General features: G+C 41.9%; 2 protein-coding genes across 3 annotated transcripts in view; both read left to right on the top strand.

Moving 5' to 3' along the window:
• TPMT (thiopurine S-methyltransferase) overlaps positions 1 to 9024 on the top strand; it is a 16447-nt gene extending 7423 nt beyond the window's left edge. For both annotated transcript variants that reach the window (XM_024217453.2, XM_024217462.2), the window contains exons 5-9: positions 474 to 526; positions 4883 to 4957; positions 6611 to 6696; positions 7663 to 7707; positions 8645 to 9024. In XM_024217453.2, coding sequence (XP_024073221.1) covers positions 474 to 526; positions 4883 to 4957; positions 6611 to 6696; positions 7663 to 7707; positions 8645 to 8766 — 381 coding nt within the window. In that variant the 3' untranslated portion in view covers positions 8767 to 9024. The remainder of the gene's footprint in view (positions 1 to 473; positions 527 to 4882; positions 4958 to 6610; positions 6697 to 7662; positions 7708 to 8644) is intronic.
• A 4196-nt stretch (positions 9025 to 13220) lies between these two features.
• On the top strand, positions 13221 to 15854 carry NHLRC1 (NHL repeat containing E3 ubiquitin protein ligase 1). Its single transcript, XM_024217313.2, has one exon. The coding sequence runs from the start codon at positions 13230 to 13232 to the stop codon at positions 14430 to 14432; it is 1203 nt and encodes a 400-aa protein (XP_024073081.1). The 5' UTR covers positions 13221 to 13229; the 3' UTR covers positions 14433 to 15854.
• Positions 15855 to 16131: the final 277 nt, after the last annotated feature.

Below are 16131 nucleotides of genomic sequence, written 5' to 3'. Positions count from 1 at the left end.
CAAAAGAAGTGAGGTTCTTACCCACGAAAGCTTATGCTCCCAATACTTCTGTTAGTCTTAAAGGTGCCACAGGACCCACTGTTGCTTTTTACAGATTCAGACTAACACGGCTACCCCTCTGATACTTCACATCATCTAAGGGACCAGTCAAGGTGAAGTGGCCTGTTAACACTCCTGTAGTGGTAGGACAAAAAGGGGGGGTTAGTGATTACAGGTTGTTGTAATAAGCCATAAATCTAGTGTCTTTAGTAAAAGATATTACCTCACCCACCTTTTCTCTCTCTTGGAACCTTTAAGCCCATGCCTCATGACAGTGGTGAAGCAGCAGTCACAGGGCCTTGAGATACATCAATAAGGAAAAAGTGAAAGAACATTCCTCCTAATCCCTCCCCTACTTATTTTAAAATAAAAAACCTATATCTATATTAAAATATGTCGTTCACTAAAAGCTGTTTCCCTGCTTTTCATTGCAGAGTACCTCTGGGAACATTTCTCTGTACTGTTGCAGTATCTATGATTTGTCCAGGTAGGAATGAACAGCATTTTTTGACAATCACATTTTTAACAAATATTGTTAGGTTATGTTTTGTCTGAACTAGCCAAAAACATTTGAGAAGTAAGGACCAAATCATAAGAAGCACTGAGCATCTGCAACTCTGACTGATGTCTGTCGCAGGTGACTATCTCCAGGTTGCCCCTTAGGGGTGAGAGCAGGCACCTTGCTTACCTCCTGTGTTCTACAGACAGCCACAACCCTGTGGTCTGTTTCTGGGATACAGAGTACAGCCCTGCAGCTGTGCCTTGTATGAATCTACCCCCTTTCAGGGGCTATAAAGCAGTCCATACAAAAGGAAAATACTTCCCTGATCCCTCCTCCCCCTTCATTGTGCAAGAGAGAAGGAAGTAATCTCTCAAGCCTTACAGGCATTCTCAGTTCCTTAATATGAGTAAAGGTTAGGGCTTACTCATGATAGAATTGTAATAAAGATAACCAGCCCAGGCCATCTGCTTCTCCAAAGGGCTCGGCAGGCAGCATGTGAAAGCCACAGTGAGTGCTACAGGACTCCCAGTCTGGGAAACTCTGCTTGCCACCTCTACCGCCCTGATTTCCTGCCTTTTAAGGGCCTGCCTCCAGGCCTGACCCACCTCACAGGTGTGAGAGGTTGGGGCTGATTGTGACCACAGGAGTTCCTTAACTTTGACGTGTCAGTGGGAGTGGGGCATGTCATCTGCCCCACCACGCTACTGTGTGGGAGATGCAGTTATTCAGCATCTCTCAGAATCAAGCCCTGCCTGCTTGTTACTGATTGGGCTCAGTCCCTCATAATGCCAAAATGTTCTCAGTACCCAGAGCAGTCAATGGGACAGATTTACCAGTCCATTAAGGGGGCTTTGCACCTGTTTTCTGGCTCAAAACTGCCAGATCCAGCCAGTGGAGGCTTTCCTTTGTGCCAGTGAATTATTGGGTGGTACAAAGCCACCTGTGTCACTTTCCAGACTCCAGCATAGGGAGGGATACAAAAGAATCTTAAAACCACCTTCCTTGCCTCTGATCATGTGCTGAATACAGTTCAGCCCAACCAGAAAATCTGTCCCATAGGGAGTTAAGGGCACTCAGCATCTGCAGGATAGTCCCAGTCTTGCAGTTCTTCTTTAGATAAAACTCCCTCTAGGATTGGTTAGTTTTGCCTCAATATGAACCTCAGGAGCAGGCTCTTAATATGAGCAGTATTGACCCATAGCTTTACAGAACTATTAAGGAAATCAATCATTTATCTTTGTAAATGATAAGAGTGTCAGAGCTAGGAGAGAGAAGGCATAATTTGTAGACTTGGAGACTGGAATGTGGTGTTGGCTCTAAGATATTTTATATTTTGGGTAAAATATCCAAAGTTATTAACATAACAGATGGTCACTAAACCTTTTGCTGACTTAGCTGATTCTCTTTTGTTTGTGTGATTAAGCTGGCCTTGCAAGAATGGAAGTTTTAATATAAAAAATATCTCTGTTCCATCCAAAGTGACAAGGTAGAAAAAGATTTAGACAATGTTGCTGCTTGCACAACAGGCACCTTTAAAACTTTCTAGCTATCATCGGATACACAGCCAGGAAATGTTCAAGCTTATTGTCAGCAATTTTTAAAAATGTTAATGATTTTTAAATATAGTTGTAAGTAACATGGCAAAATGTATAACCTCCATCATACCAATATGGAATTATATTTCAAAGCAAAACAAAATATGTAACACGTTAGCAGTGCTGTCAGTGGGACTCACTAGACCAAATAGTGAGGAGATGTGGTCTGTTATCTACAGAGGACAAAATAAACTGGAGTCACATGCATGTGTTGTGAATTTTCCTCTACATTCCTGTTTTGTTTTGTTTTTGAATAAGATGCTCTTATGCAATGTTCTAAAAGAGTGGTGAAAGTGTGAACATCTTTCTGTCAATACAACAACTGGAAGACTCCTTTGAGTATAGAAATGCATCAATACTATTGTGGCTTCTGTCCACACACAATATGGGTAATACGCGGTTAGTAACTACGGCAGTTAAGCTTATTTCACGCTTGCCTTGGCTGGCCTGTGATCAGTCACTTTTGTTCTAAGTTCAGAACATAATTTGGGCAGGGGAACCTAGATGTGTTCATGCCCTGTGTCAGAATGAGACAATTCAGACTTTTTTTTGCTAGTTAATGAGTAACAGGAATTATTACTCTTTGCAGGAATGCTGTGTTGTATCTAAAGCAGTTAAACTAAGCAATCAATTGTGGCTCATAACAATTCTGAGTGCTATAATCTGTGTACTTACTAAACACATCCATGGGGCCCAGTCCTGAGCCCTTATTCAGGCAAATATTGCCTTAAATCAGTGGGATTTTTGCTTGAGTTTAATCTTCAGGATTGGGCCTAAAGACAGTATTTAAACCAGGGATGGCCCAGGAGTCACATCTGGCCTGCCACATCATTTTATTTGGCCCGTCACAGGACAGCTTAGGGCAGGAGATCCAGCAGAGACAAGGGCAGGAAGAGGGCAAGGCATCACTGGGGAGTGTTCCATAACATTACATTGTGGCAAGAACAGCGGGCTGGAGCGAGGAGCTAGGCCCAGCCTTGTGGGACGGGAGCCACCTCTGCCAGGGTGAGTGGAGGGTAGGCTCACTCTCCAGCCCACCTTCCTGGGCCCTCTCACCACACAGGGGCAGGACCCTACCCCTCAACCACCCAGACCCTTGTGTCACATGCCTCCAGGGACAGGGCCTGACCTGACTCCTCTCCTCACCCCTCTTCCCCCTCCCCACATCACATCTCCCAGGGGTGGTGCAGGACATGACACACACACACCTGTGTCACATACCCCATCATCCCAAAGGGTTTTAGTGGTTTTTATGGCCTTCTACTGCCTTAAAGTTGCCCATCCCTTATATAAACGATTGTTTTATTTATTATCATTTGTATTACAGTAGTTCCTAGAATTCCAAACCAAGATCAGGGCCCTTGCACAGCTAGGTGCTGTACAAACACAGTGGGAAACAGCACCTGCCCCCAAAGAGTTTACTGTCTAAGTAGACAGTACAGTTAAGAGGTGGAAGAAAAACAGAAGCACAAGGAGGTGAGGTGGCTTCCCCAAGGCCATACAGCAGGCCAATGGCAGAGGTGGAAATGGAACCCAAATCTCATTAATCCAATTCTAGGATTGTGTTCACGAGACTATGCTTCTCCTCCCCCCCACTTAAATTGCCGGCTCTTAAATATCATGTCTTGGTTGTGAGATGTTCTATTTAAAAGCCAATTGTAAGTGCATGTAGACGGCAAAGTGGTGTGATCTCCTCTCCTTGCAGACCTTTAAAAGAAAACAAGCTTTTAAAATCTTTCATGTCTCATTGCATCAGACAGAGAAATACAGGACAGGGTTACAGGTCAGAAGCCAAAAACTTGATGATGTTGCGCTTAAAACAACAACAGAAGAAAGTGTGATTTTTGATGTTAGTGGACTCTGAAATGAAGCCCAGTATCAGGTGGAAAGCTGCTGCACAATTTCAGGATATCACATATTTTTTGTTTTAAGGCAAATTTATTTTAAACTCTTCTTTGGAATTATGTCACTTACTCCATTGTTACACAGCACACTAAATCACAATTTTCATATTTACCTGAAGGAAAACTTACCTAATGTCACCCTGCTAATTCCCACCGGCAACTACTGAGGACAGTTCTCTTTAGCAGTAGACTTTATCAAACTGAATTTGGCTGCCAGTGCCACATCAGCCAACACAAATAGTCCTGATCAATTTGTTGGATTAAAGCAAGCAGCAATGAGTCTTAGCTTTTCTCAAGTGAAAAGATACCTCGGAATAAAGATCTGGGGCATATGTTTGGGTCTTGATTTTGAGTTGCAGGTGAGCTGAGCTTAGTGCACATTGAGGAGAATGGAGTGAACTGCTTTGAACCACCTCTGTGACCCTCTTGGATCTGGAAGTTCCCAAGGATTGCTGCAGTCCTTGGCATAAATTAGTGGTATCCTCAGAGTTTCTATACATTATGACTGCCTGAAACTGCCTCATAACCAAGAACAGCGGTGCTCAAACTAGATCTCTTCTTGCCCCTGGCACACCCTTGCCAAAGGGCAACAGAATCATTCCACCATTTCTGTGGCACCCAGAGAAGGCCTCTACACAGGAAATGTTCCTTGAGGCCCATTTCAAAATGTTTTATAGCATAAAGAGGCCAGACCATAGCAGCATATCAGCCCTCTATGTATATGCACAGCCTATCAGAAATTTTTCACTTCTTTTGCAAAAGTGTCTCAGTCAAATTATAAAAAACAAGATCATTTTAGTTTTTAATATAAAATCTCTTTTCCCCCCACCCCCTATTTGTAGCACAATTGCTGGCAGGTTTGATGGGATTTGGGACAGAGGATCTCTAGTAGCCATTAACCCATGTGATAGAGAACAGTAAGTAATGTATTTATTTTATGACTGTTTTCTTTCTGATATGTTGTGAAAGGTACAGCCTATCTTCCTGGCACTGACTAATCAGCCATTCCTCACTTAGCTTAAACCCTGAGTAATCCAAGCCAGTCCTTCTTTGCCACGTGGGGCAACTAGAGTTACTGAACACTGTGTTCTGAATCACAGAGTTTCCTTCCGGAAATGGTCTCACCAACGCAAACAATACCATTGGCATAAGGACAGTATAGTAGAACGTCAGAGTTAAGATCACCAGAGTTACAAACTGACCAGTCAACCACACACCTCATTTGGAACAGATGTATGCAATCAGGCAGCAGCAGAGACGACACCCCCCTTCCCCCCCCCCCAAAAAAAGCAAATACAGTATAGTACTGTGTTAAATGTAAACTACTAAAAAAGAGGGAAGGTTTAAAAAACATTTTTTATAAGATAAAGAAACTGTTCCTGTGCTCATTTAATTTAAATTAAGATGATTAAAAACAGCATTTTTCTTCTGCACGGTAAAGTTTCAAAGCAGTATTAAATCTATGTTCAGCTGTAAACTTTTGAAAGAACATCCATAACGTTTTGTTCAGAATTACAAACATTTCAGATTTACGAACAACCACCATTCCCGAGGTGTTCATTCAGAACTCTGAGGTTCTACTGTATGTTGTTTATTATGTTCTATACCTAAAGCTGCTGTTCCTTTCTAGTGGTAGATTTGCACAGAGCAGGATGCAGATCTGAATTTTACCTTTACTCTTTGCTTTCCATGTTTGTTTGTTTGTTTGTTTGTTTTGTTTTTGGCCTCCACCATTTTCAGCCTTTTCTGCCTCACTCCATCCTCTTTATTCTCCTTTTCCCCTTTATTTCCCTTCTCCAATCATTCCCATGACCCTCTCTTTTCACCTTACCCCTACTACTGGACATTAAGTTACGTTGAATACATGGCCCTTACTTTGTTTAAAAAAAAAAAAAAGCCAAGAATTAACAAAATCAATACTGTACAGGCCATTCTACAGTAACTATAGACTATTGCAGACTTAGGGCTTGTCTACACTACCGCGGTAGTTCGACGGCTGGCAATCGAACTTCCGGGTTCGATTTATCGCGTCTGGTGTGGACGCGATAATTCGAACCAGGAAGTGCTCGCCATCGACTGCGGTACTCCACGTCAGCGAGAGGAGTACCGCGGAGTCGACGGGGGAGCCTGCCTGCCGTGTGTGGACCGCGTCTGAACCGCGGTAAATTCGAACTAAGGTATGTCGACTTCAGCTACGTTATTCACGTAGCTGAAGTTGCGTACCTTAGATCGAATTGGGGTGTTAGTGTAGACCAGGCCTTAAATACTATCTCAGCTTTACATTTTCTTGTTTTTGTTAGTTCATATTAAAAAAATGGTGTGTGTGTACATGTGCCTAAGGTAGATTTTTATTAATTTTATTTAGGATTTCATATGTTGCATATTTACTGCATGGAATTTTACATTAGAAGTACCTCAGTTAAATTAGTTTATGTGTATTTCAGGGGTGCATTTGAACTGTTCTGCATAGGAATACATTATGTTTCTTTTTTGCTGAACATTTTGAGTACTCTATGTACCATATAGTTACAAAATAATCACAAATGCAAATATTTATTTTTTCTTTTTAGCTATGCCAATTTGATGTTGTCTCTAATGAAGAGAAGCTGTTGTTATCTCTTGGTTACTGTTTTATATGATTCAAATAAACATAAAGGTAAGAACTTTGAATCATTTTGTTTAGAAGTTAAGTAAAATCATTTTTTACCTTTACACTAATGAATTTATATATACACACACACACACACACACACATATGGTAACAATTTTGCCTCAGTTTGTGTCAACAGGCTTAGTGCTCAGATTTAGTATGTTTTTCTGTTTAACTATATTTTGGCATTCACAGTAGCAAAAGTTTGTGATTGTTTTTTGGGGGGGGGGGGGTATGTAAATTTATTTATAACCCTGTTTCCACTTGCTTCTCAGTTTTGGGGGAAAAAATTCCTACAAGGCAGAAACTTTTCATGCTTGGTCTCAGTTCAAAGGGTTTTGTTTTTTTGAGGGTGTGTGTGGGGGTGAATTGTGAAACAAAATGCAAAACAATGTTGCCTTTGCTATTTTTTGTATAATGTATAGTGTGTCCTGTTTATCTCCTTCTGCTGTGTCCACCTCCTTGGCACCCTTGCCCTACTCTAGCATTGCTCCCTCACTTGCACCCTCATTATCTGAAAATCATATTATATTTCTGATGGATACTAACTCAGGATTTTCAGTACCTCATGACCTAAAATCAGGAATTATTGCCCAATTTACTGTAGCATGGCTACCTCACAGGTGTTATGATAATTCATTAACGAATGTTTGTAAAATGCTTTGAAGATGAAAAGCTCTATGTAAGAATTAAGTATCATTACATCAGGCTGATTAATTATTTTTATTAAACCCAGAAGCTCCTTAAGTTTTCCTTGATAATTATTAACTTAATACAAATAAGTTTTCCACTGCTTTTTTAACTACACTAAGTAATTTTTGTTGAAAGAAAAAGTCTTATAATTAATAACCTATAATAATTCTTTTTTTGTATTTTAACATTTTCCCTTGTATTTGGTCAGTGTTTGCTTCATTGTTATATTAGAAGGGTCATTGTGACTTTTGCCAATTCAGCTTTCCCTTTTTTTTCCAGGTCCTCCATTTTATGTTCCTGATTCTGAAATTAAAAGTTTATTTGGTAAGTTATCTCCACTGCAGTTATGATTTTTCTCAAAACACGTGGCAGACAAATGTGTTTATATTGTAGTGTTTTGACTCGTCCTGAGGCAAATGATAGGGAAGTCTGTAAGGTTGTTTGCTTCTTGTACAAAATCTGGAGATATATAGTTTGAAAATAAATATCCTTTTCACTCCAGGGTTATTGATATCAGGGAAAAACATCACTTCCCTAAAAGGTATACAGGCTCATTGTTTAAATACATATTTTAAAGGAAATTTGAACCAGTGCTACCAGTAAGACATATACTGTCCCTTTTTGGCCCAAGGTTACTTTCCATGCTGAGTCTCCAATCATTCAAACTCGATCCCAATGTTCATTCTTATTCCCACAGCTTCTCACTCTTGGTCCTGTAGTCACTTTCTCATGTCCTTTCTGTTCCAACATTTTGGTTTGTTGGCCCCACCACCACCACCCCCAACCCCCATTATCTGCTCATTTTACCCAGATTTAACACAGGAACCTTCCCCACCACCGGTGTGCTTTCTGCTATAAGTTTGAAACCAAAGTTAACTTGCAGGAAAAAAAGTATGATGATAGGAAAACGCTGCGTTAAGGGAATTAAAGATCCAACTTAAAGCTACTGAAACAAGAAAATTGAGTTAAGGTTGACATTTCATCCTTGATATGCCTTACATTAAGCTTTGGTACTACAGTTCCTGTAGTTTACACCCTCCTGAAACCTCTGAAGTGTCTACACCATGAATTATTCTTAATTAACAGTGGCATACAATTGTGAGAGAGGGCTAAATCCTGCTCACCTTATTTATGCTAGTCTACAAATGAGTTAAGTCAGCGAGATTTTTTCCTAATAGTGTAAAAATTCATGATTAAAAAAAGCAAAACAATTTGTCATAATCTTTCATCATATCTGTACCTTGCTATTCTTCCTTTTCAGGAAAAGTCTGTGAAATTAAGTGTCTTGAGAAGGTCGATGACTTCTCGGACCGGCACAAAGCCTGGGGACTAGATTATTTTCTGGAGGTAACATATCTGCTTACCTTAAAGTCTGTTCCTTGATGAAACAAGAGAGACAAAATTTATTAGCAAGGCGAGAAGAATTATATTGATCTCACTTGGAAATGAGCTGGATATTTGGGAATTCTGAAACACCTCAGGGTATGAAAACTGAGTTATGGAATATCTTTGTCTTTTGAAGACTTAATGGTTTCTAAGTCAATTACACTGTACATCTGATTTGACTTACAGTATCTGTATTTTAAGATGCGTAGCACTTAACCACATTGAAACTCTTTATAAACAATCATTTTAACTGTGTACCTTTGTCTCCTGTATTATTTCAAATAATTAAAATTAAAAAGTCATATATATATATAAAGAAATGACCATTCTCCATAGCTACCAATGTTGTCTGTCTGTCTGGAGCTTTGCAGTCCCATCCCAGCTGTTCATAGTTCCAACCTGTGACCTAGGAACTATGCCGTGCTGACAGCTGCAGCTTGAAAAGTTTTTTTGTTTGTTTTTTGTAATTCTGAGCTCCTGCCACTAGTGGCTGCTGGATAGAAGAGGCAGGAGGCTGCTTGGTGGCTGCTGTCTTTTTCTCCCTACCTCTGTTGCTCTGTGTTATGCAGAGTAGAGTGGCTGGCAGAGAGCAAAGCAGTATATTCAGCCGCAGCCAGGACTGGATGAGGGGGGACACAGGCAACTAGAGATGTGCAAGAGGGGTAAGGAAAGTGAATCAATTGAGAGGAGAGCAGAAGACACCGGCAGTAGATGCCACCTGAAATTTTCTATAACTGTGATATTCTTCCCCCTCGGTACAACAATTATGAGTCCAGCCACAGGAAGAAGCGTTGTATGGAGAATGTGGATTGTGGGCCCTAATGGAGACCCTTCTGTGGTTTGGATAAGCATTTGAGCTTTAGGATATTTATCTGAACTCACATCTTTGAGGGTCTCCCATCGCTAGTTTATAGACGCTAGTACAACTTTGCAAAGGGGAGTTTTAGTTTTGAGTCCCTAATAATAGATTAATTTTTAAAATAACCTAAAATTCACCAGGATGCTGACACAGTCTAATGTTCTTTCTCCATCCCCCATTACCTTATGCGGAGAAGGGTCTCTGAAACCGAAGCTGATTTACAGTATTACAACATGACATTTAAAGGGTGTGATGGGTAAGGCCTTCCTCAGGGGTCACACTCAGGCAGCTTCAAAGCCCTTTTCCCCTTTCAAGGGTGTTTTGGGGTTTTGGAAAGTCTTTGGGCGGTGAAGTCTTGTCAGATGTTTTCCTCTCACCTACTCCATAATGTGAATCAACTCCTTCTGAGGCACAGCAGTTTTCCTCCTGGTTGCTGCCCCTTCCCGTTATCAGCTCTCCTTTTTAACCTTGCTTCCTCCGGCTGGAGTAGGCTCTGCAGGCACGTCTGTTTGGTAGGGATTGAGCCCAGAGGAACTCATTAGCCTTCTCCTGATTGGGATGGGGATGTGCCCCTTCACCCAGGGGTTATAAACATTAGAGTTGGAAGTAGAAGCAATGTCTTGTATCAAGTATGTATGTCTCTCTTGCTCATAATTTTTTTTATTTTTTTTTGGAGGCAGGTATAGCTAAAACAGTTGTTTGAAAATTTTGAGATTATCCAGTTTAAAAGATTTAGCTGTGCATTCAGTGTATTTGTATCCACATCTGATCAGTGCTCTGCAAACATGGTCCGCAGATATCCACAGATTAGCTGGGCTTTTGAAATACGTGGCAATTTTCCTCCATTTCTGTTTATGGCAAGCTTTTGATGTTCATTGCAAACGTATTCAAAGAGCTGCAGACTCAGGTCTGATGCTTTCAGGATATTTGTAGTTGTAGCCAGTAATGAGTGATCGTTTTAATGAAACTTTAAGATTTTGTTGTTGTTTTTTTTAACCCTTGAAGTTGATGGTGACAGGGTAGAGCAGGGGTGGGCAAACTACAGCCTGTGGGGAAACTACGGCAATTCACGTTCCTGTGGCACCTGGTGGTGGGGAGCAGAGGGCTCCGTGCACTGCCCTCGCCTGTGGGTACCTCCCCCCGCAGCTCCCATTGGCCGGGAACGGGGAACCATGGCCAATGGGAGCTTTGGGGGAGGTACCCACAGGCAAGGGCAGCACGTGGAGCCCTCTGCTCCCTGCTCTTCCCCCAGGGGCCACGGGGCCAGGGCAGGCAGGCAGGTAGGAAGCCTGCCCTAGCCCCTGTGTGCGACACTGCCACCCCAGAGCTGCTCCAGGTAAGCGGCACTGGGCCGGAGCCTAAACCCCTCCTGCACCCTGCACCCCAACTCCCTGTCCTGAGCCCCCTGCCGCACCTCTCCTGCACGCCAACCTGCTGCCCTGAGCCCTCTCCCGCACTCCACACCCCTCCTGCACCCCAACCCCCTTCCCTGAGTCCCCTCATACGCCCCACACCCCTCCTCTGCCTCAACCCCTTGCCCTGAGCCCCTTCCTGCACAACGCACCCCCCCCCACACTCCCTCCCGCACCCCAACCCTGCATACAATTTCCCCACCCAGATATGGTTCTCGGGCCAAAAAGTTTGCCCACCCCAGGGTAGAGAGCAAAGTAGGACCCCTACTGGCTGGCTATTTAAATACTGCTCTCCCAGCATCCCAGTCAGTTCCTTTGCTTGCAAGAGAGTCACTCGTCTCAGAAAGATAAGCCAACTACAGAGGATCAACAGTGTGCTTTGGCGAATAATAAACTACAAGGATCAAGAGAAAAGCAACTCTCAAAAAGCAACCTCCAAGCACTGAGGAGAGGCAAGCAAAGTGAGTGTCCTGCAGTTTGATATTTTCAGAGAAGAAGTTGAAGGAAGTTCTTTCTCTTCTCCAATGATACTATCTCTGTGCGATTCTCACTCTTGGGCCATGAGATGCTCAAGGGATATTTGAAAATGAAAATGAAAGTAAAGCTGAAGTGAGCAGCAGTAATAAGGCCAAGGCCTACAGTGTGAACAAGGAGGTTTTAAAAAATATAAATACAAAAAGGAGCAAATCACTCCTTAAAAGTCCAGGGTTGGACCTAACATTCAAGTTTGCCAAAAAAGACAGTAATCAGGGACAAAATCAATGCAAAAAATTGGCTGTCTAAGCCATGTAAGAGACATCCCTAAAGAAAAATCAACACTTTGTGGGCATGGGGGAAGTTTGAGCCCATCTACCTTGGAAACAAGTTCTGGAACATGGTGAGGCTTGTCTACACTGGCAATTTACAGCGCTGCAACTTTCTTGCTCAGGGGTGTGAAAAAACACCCCCCTGTGCACAGCAAGTTTCAGTGCTGTAAAGCGCCTGTGTAGACAGTGCACCAGCGCTGGGAGCCGCACCCCTCGTTGAGGTGGGTTTTTTTTTGTTTTGTTTTGGTTTTTTTTGAGTGCTGGGAGAGCTCTCTGCTCTCTGCTGCAACCACACAAGCCACATTAAAGCACTGCCGCAGCAGCGCTTTAGTGTTGCCAGTGTAGACTAGCCCTGAAACAGCATTCCCAGGAGGCTGAATCCAAACAATAGTACTCTTGTAAAGGCACACAGAGGGCATGATGTCGCCACTTCACATACATCTGTGATAGAAACACCCCTGAGGCAGGCAGCAGTGGCTGCATTGCTCCTGAGTGAAGCTTGACTTGGCCTCTAGTTGCAGGTCAGCCAAGTAATAGCAATGAGAAATGCAATCAGTCATCTTATTAAACATGGTTCTCTTGGTCATCGCATTGTTCGGTAAAATGGTGTTAAAAGGAACAGGTAGGTAGACTTTCTAATTGCTTTAGTCCACTTCCAGCAGAACCCCAAGGACCTTTTAACTTTCTTTGAGCATGTGGAGAAGGGCCCTCCTGGACGGGCAATGTGGGCATGGGAGAAATGTAAACAGTAGGAGGTCAGAACAGGAAGCCTTTGGGACCTAGTCTAACTTCCCAACCCCTCTCTAGTAGCAGGATAAGAGGTGGAAGAAACCAGTGGTCTGAACCGCCTCTCTAACAGATTGAATTCCTGCTCTTGCCTGGGTTCCTGAAAATGATAAACACAACCCTGTTCATTCATTGCATCCTGAATAACTACCCCACAATTGCCCACTTCCTCTCCCTTCCTCTGGCTTTTGCGAGGTTTATTGGACTTTAATCACGTATTGATTCTTGAAAACTGATGTGGACTATGAAACCATTCTTGCTATGCTAAATTGCCATGGTTGAAATGATATGAGACTGGATTTATAGTTTACAGTTTACATATATTTTCATGCCAAATGAAATTAAACAAAATATTTGAGGAAAAAGTGAAGATAACAATAAGAAAATATTAAAATACATTTTGGTCAGCCCCTTGCATTTTCCCAAGTTTCCTTTAGAGGGCAGGAGACTACAGCAAATGCTTTGAAACGGAACATACCATCAGCATTTATGGGAAGGCCTCTGATGTAACACAGTCCTGTGACTGTCCAATGTGACCAGATGGCAGCGTCACATCGCTAGCACAGTATAATCAACAATCCTCTTAAAGCTGCAACTATGTCTGCCAGGGCCCCTGATAGAATGCAGATTATGACAGAACTGGTCAACGAAACTGAGGTCAGTCTACTTGAATGCAAAGTGTGTTTTGAAAAATATAGCCAGAAGAAGAAACACCGGCCAAGGAACTTGCCTTGTGGACATGTTATGTGCTTGGAGTGTGTATTCTCTCTAGCACACCCAAGGAATTTTAGGTTGGAGTGCCCTTTCTGTCGAAGAGCTTGCAAATCCTCAGAGACAAGTGACTGCTTACCATTGCTGCACCTGATAGAGATCTTAAGCCGCGCAACTAATATTCCTTTAGCTTCAGGAACAACAACTGGGACAGGTGATGAAGCAGCTGTATCAGCATCTCTAGGCTTAACGTTCAACCTTTCTTTCGGAGGCTGGGGGACGCTGATCAATCCGACTGGGATTGCAATGTGTCGGGGGTCTGACTGTGTAGTAGTGGCACATGATGGCAAAAAAAGGATTAAGCTGTTTGGCTTGAGTGGAAGCTGTATACAACAGTTTGGGGAAAGAGGAGATGCAGGCAATGATATTAAATACCCACTTGACGTGACAGTCACATTGGATGGCCATGTGGTTGTGACAGACAGCGGAGATCGCTCTGTGAAAGTATTTGATTTTAATGGAAGAGGCAAGCTAATTATCAGGGAATCCTTTTGTTTACCATGGGGTTTGGATACCACCCCAGAGAATGAAATTATCCTGTCTGATCCAGAGGCAGGTGCTCTTTCTCGCTTGACAGCCAATTTTAAAAAAGGAGAACTAAAGAAGGTTCAGAAGATCCAGTCTAACTTATGCAACCCAAGAGAGGTGGCAGTTTCTCAGACTTCTGGAATTATCGCTGTAATAGAGCACTTGATAGCTAAGGGACCAAACTACAGCAGCACAAGAGTGAAGATATTCAGTGCTGACATGAAACTCATTGGCCAGATGGATAGCTTTGGTCTAAACCTAGTGTTTCCCTCCAAAATATATGCCACTGATTTGGCCTTCGACAGGGAGGGAAACATAATAGTAGCAGATGCCTATAACCAAGTTGTATTGTGCTTAGGAAAACCTGAGGAATTTCCTGTCTTAAGGCCCATAATTACCCAAGGGCTTTCTTATCCTGTGGCATTGACTTATACAGCAAACAATTCTCTGATTGTCTTAGACAGTGGTGATCATTCAATTAAAGTATATACTGCTAGCTGAATTGTTTTGGATTCTTACTAATTTCTTTCTATTTCAATTTTTAAAAGAAGTCATTATGGTTTTATCAGATGCATGTGTGGGTTTTTTCTGCCATGATTTTGTGTGAAATTTATCATTTTTATGGACATGCTGTATGGTCTTTGACATTTGCTCATCAATTCTGACTTCTGAGTATGTGTGAGAGACAAACCATGTATTCTAAATAGCATCAGACAAAGAGACCTCAACCAGATGACCTGGCATTTCTTCTAAACTATTATACGACTGTTATTACTCTTTTTTTTTATGTGTGTGTGTGCTTAAAATGAACAATAGTTTTGTGTTAGATAATGGAATCAATTATGAAGCAGAGAATGACTTGCACCTTTTGGTTATCTTGATTGAAGTCTCGCTTACAAAATGTTTTTTTTGATAAGGTGAGAATCTCATGAGAAAGAAGCAGCAATTTTCAGAAATTCTATTAGAAGGGAGTCTCTCTAGCTCATGGGACTAGTAACTGGAAGTAGAACATTTCACTTCAAGGTTACTTTAATCCAATTGAGATCAGTAGTGACAAAGCAATTATCATTGTTCAATGGCCAGTTTGAAATGAGTTGGGTGGTCAAAGTGTAGTTTCTCCGCATTACAGAAACCACCATGAAGACTGCTATTATGAGAGGCCAGTGACTGAATGGGCCTAGAGACTGACACACCATCTCATTCCTAGAGTAGGCCCATCGAAGAGTTAAGACATAGTGATGGTGCAGTGTTTCGAAACTTGTACTGTCTGGGCCATACATTTTCTTTAGAGAATTATTTTCTGGTGGTCAGGTTTCCATCATGCACCACTTCTTCATAAAGTTCTAAAATTTGTAACAAAGACAGTGTCTTAATGTTTGACCACAGTTATGCATTTTTCTCTGTGTCATGCTTGTATGAATTCTTATAGGTTCTTACACTAACCTCATCACTGTAGTTTGAGTGCTTGCATTTCAGTACCCTAGTTGTGAAATGATAGTGGAATAAAAGACAGCTTCTGCACATGGATATAGACAGTGATATGGCAGAACTCCAATGGCTCCAAGGTCTAGGCAGTTATCTGGTCAAAAACTTGTTTGCAGCTCTGTAAACTGAATTGGGCATCTTACAGAAACAGACCTTCATGAGATTTCTGGTACTTTGTGATTCTGGGTGGCCTTTCTAATGAAATATTAGCACTTCTGCTTCCAGACCTAACCAGAACTAAGTGTAGATGTGGGTGAGAAGGGATGGAGAAGGTTAACCTCATTTTTTTTCCCCCCAAGCTTCAAAAAAGATTTTGGGTCAGTTCTTATTTTATCCTAGACAATCTGGCTGTGTCTTGTCACTGGTTCTGTTGCTTCACTGGATAGCAAAAATTGAAGATATATTGGTATGATTTAAATAGGGATTATAATATTACTTTAGTTGGACTCTTCACTGAACCTTTTTGGCTTTCTCTGCTGCTAAAAAGAGGCTGTTTAATAGCTTTGAATTAAGTAGTTTGACAGTGGCGGCAGTTTTGATATAAGTATAAATACCTCTTTTTTCCCTCTTATTTTCCTTTATTCTTATTTGGCCTCACAGACTGTGAATAAGATATGCTGTACTTCCACATGCTCTGAAGCAAAGCCCTTTCAAGTCAGAGGGAGTTTTTCCATTAAGTTTAGCGGGCTCTTGATCAGACTTTTAGAGCATATAA

This window comes from Terrapene carolina, unplaced genomic scaffold (genome assembly GCF_002925995.2).
Source record: "Terrapene carolina triunguis isolate 2854851 unplaced genomic scaffold, T_m_triunguis-2.0 Scaffold58, whole genome shotgun sequence".
In the NCBI taxonomy this organism is placed as follows: domain Eukaryota; kingdom Metazoa; phylum Chordata; order Testudines; family Emydidae; genus Terrapene; species Terrapene triunguis.
Note: the sequence above shows the minus strand (reverse complement) of the source record. Positions and strands in the feature narration are given on the sequence as shown.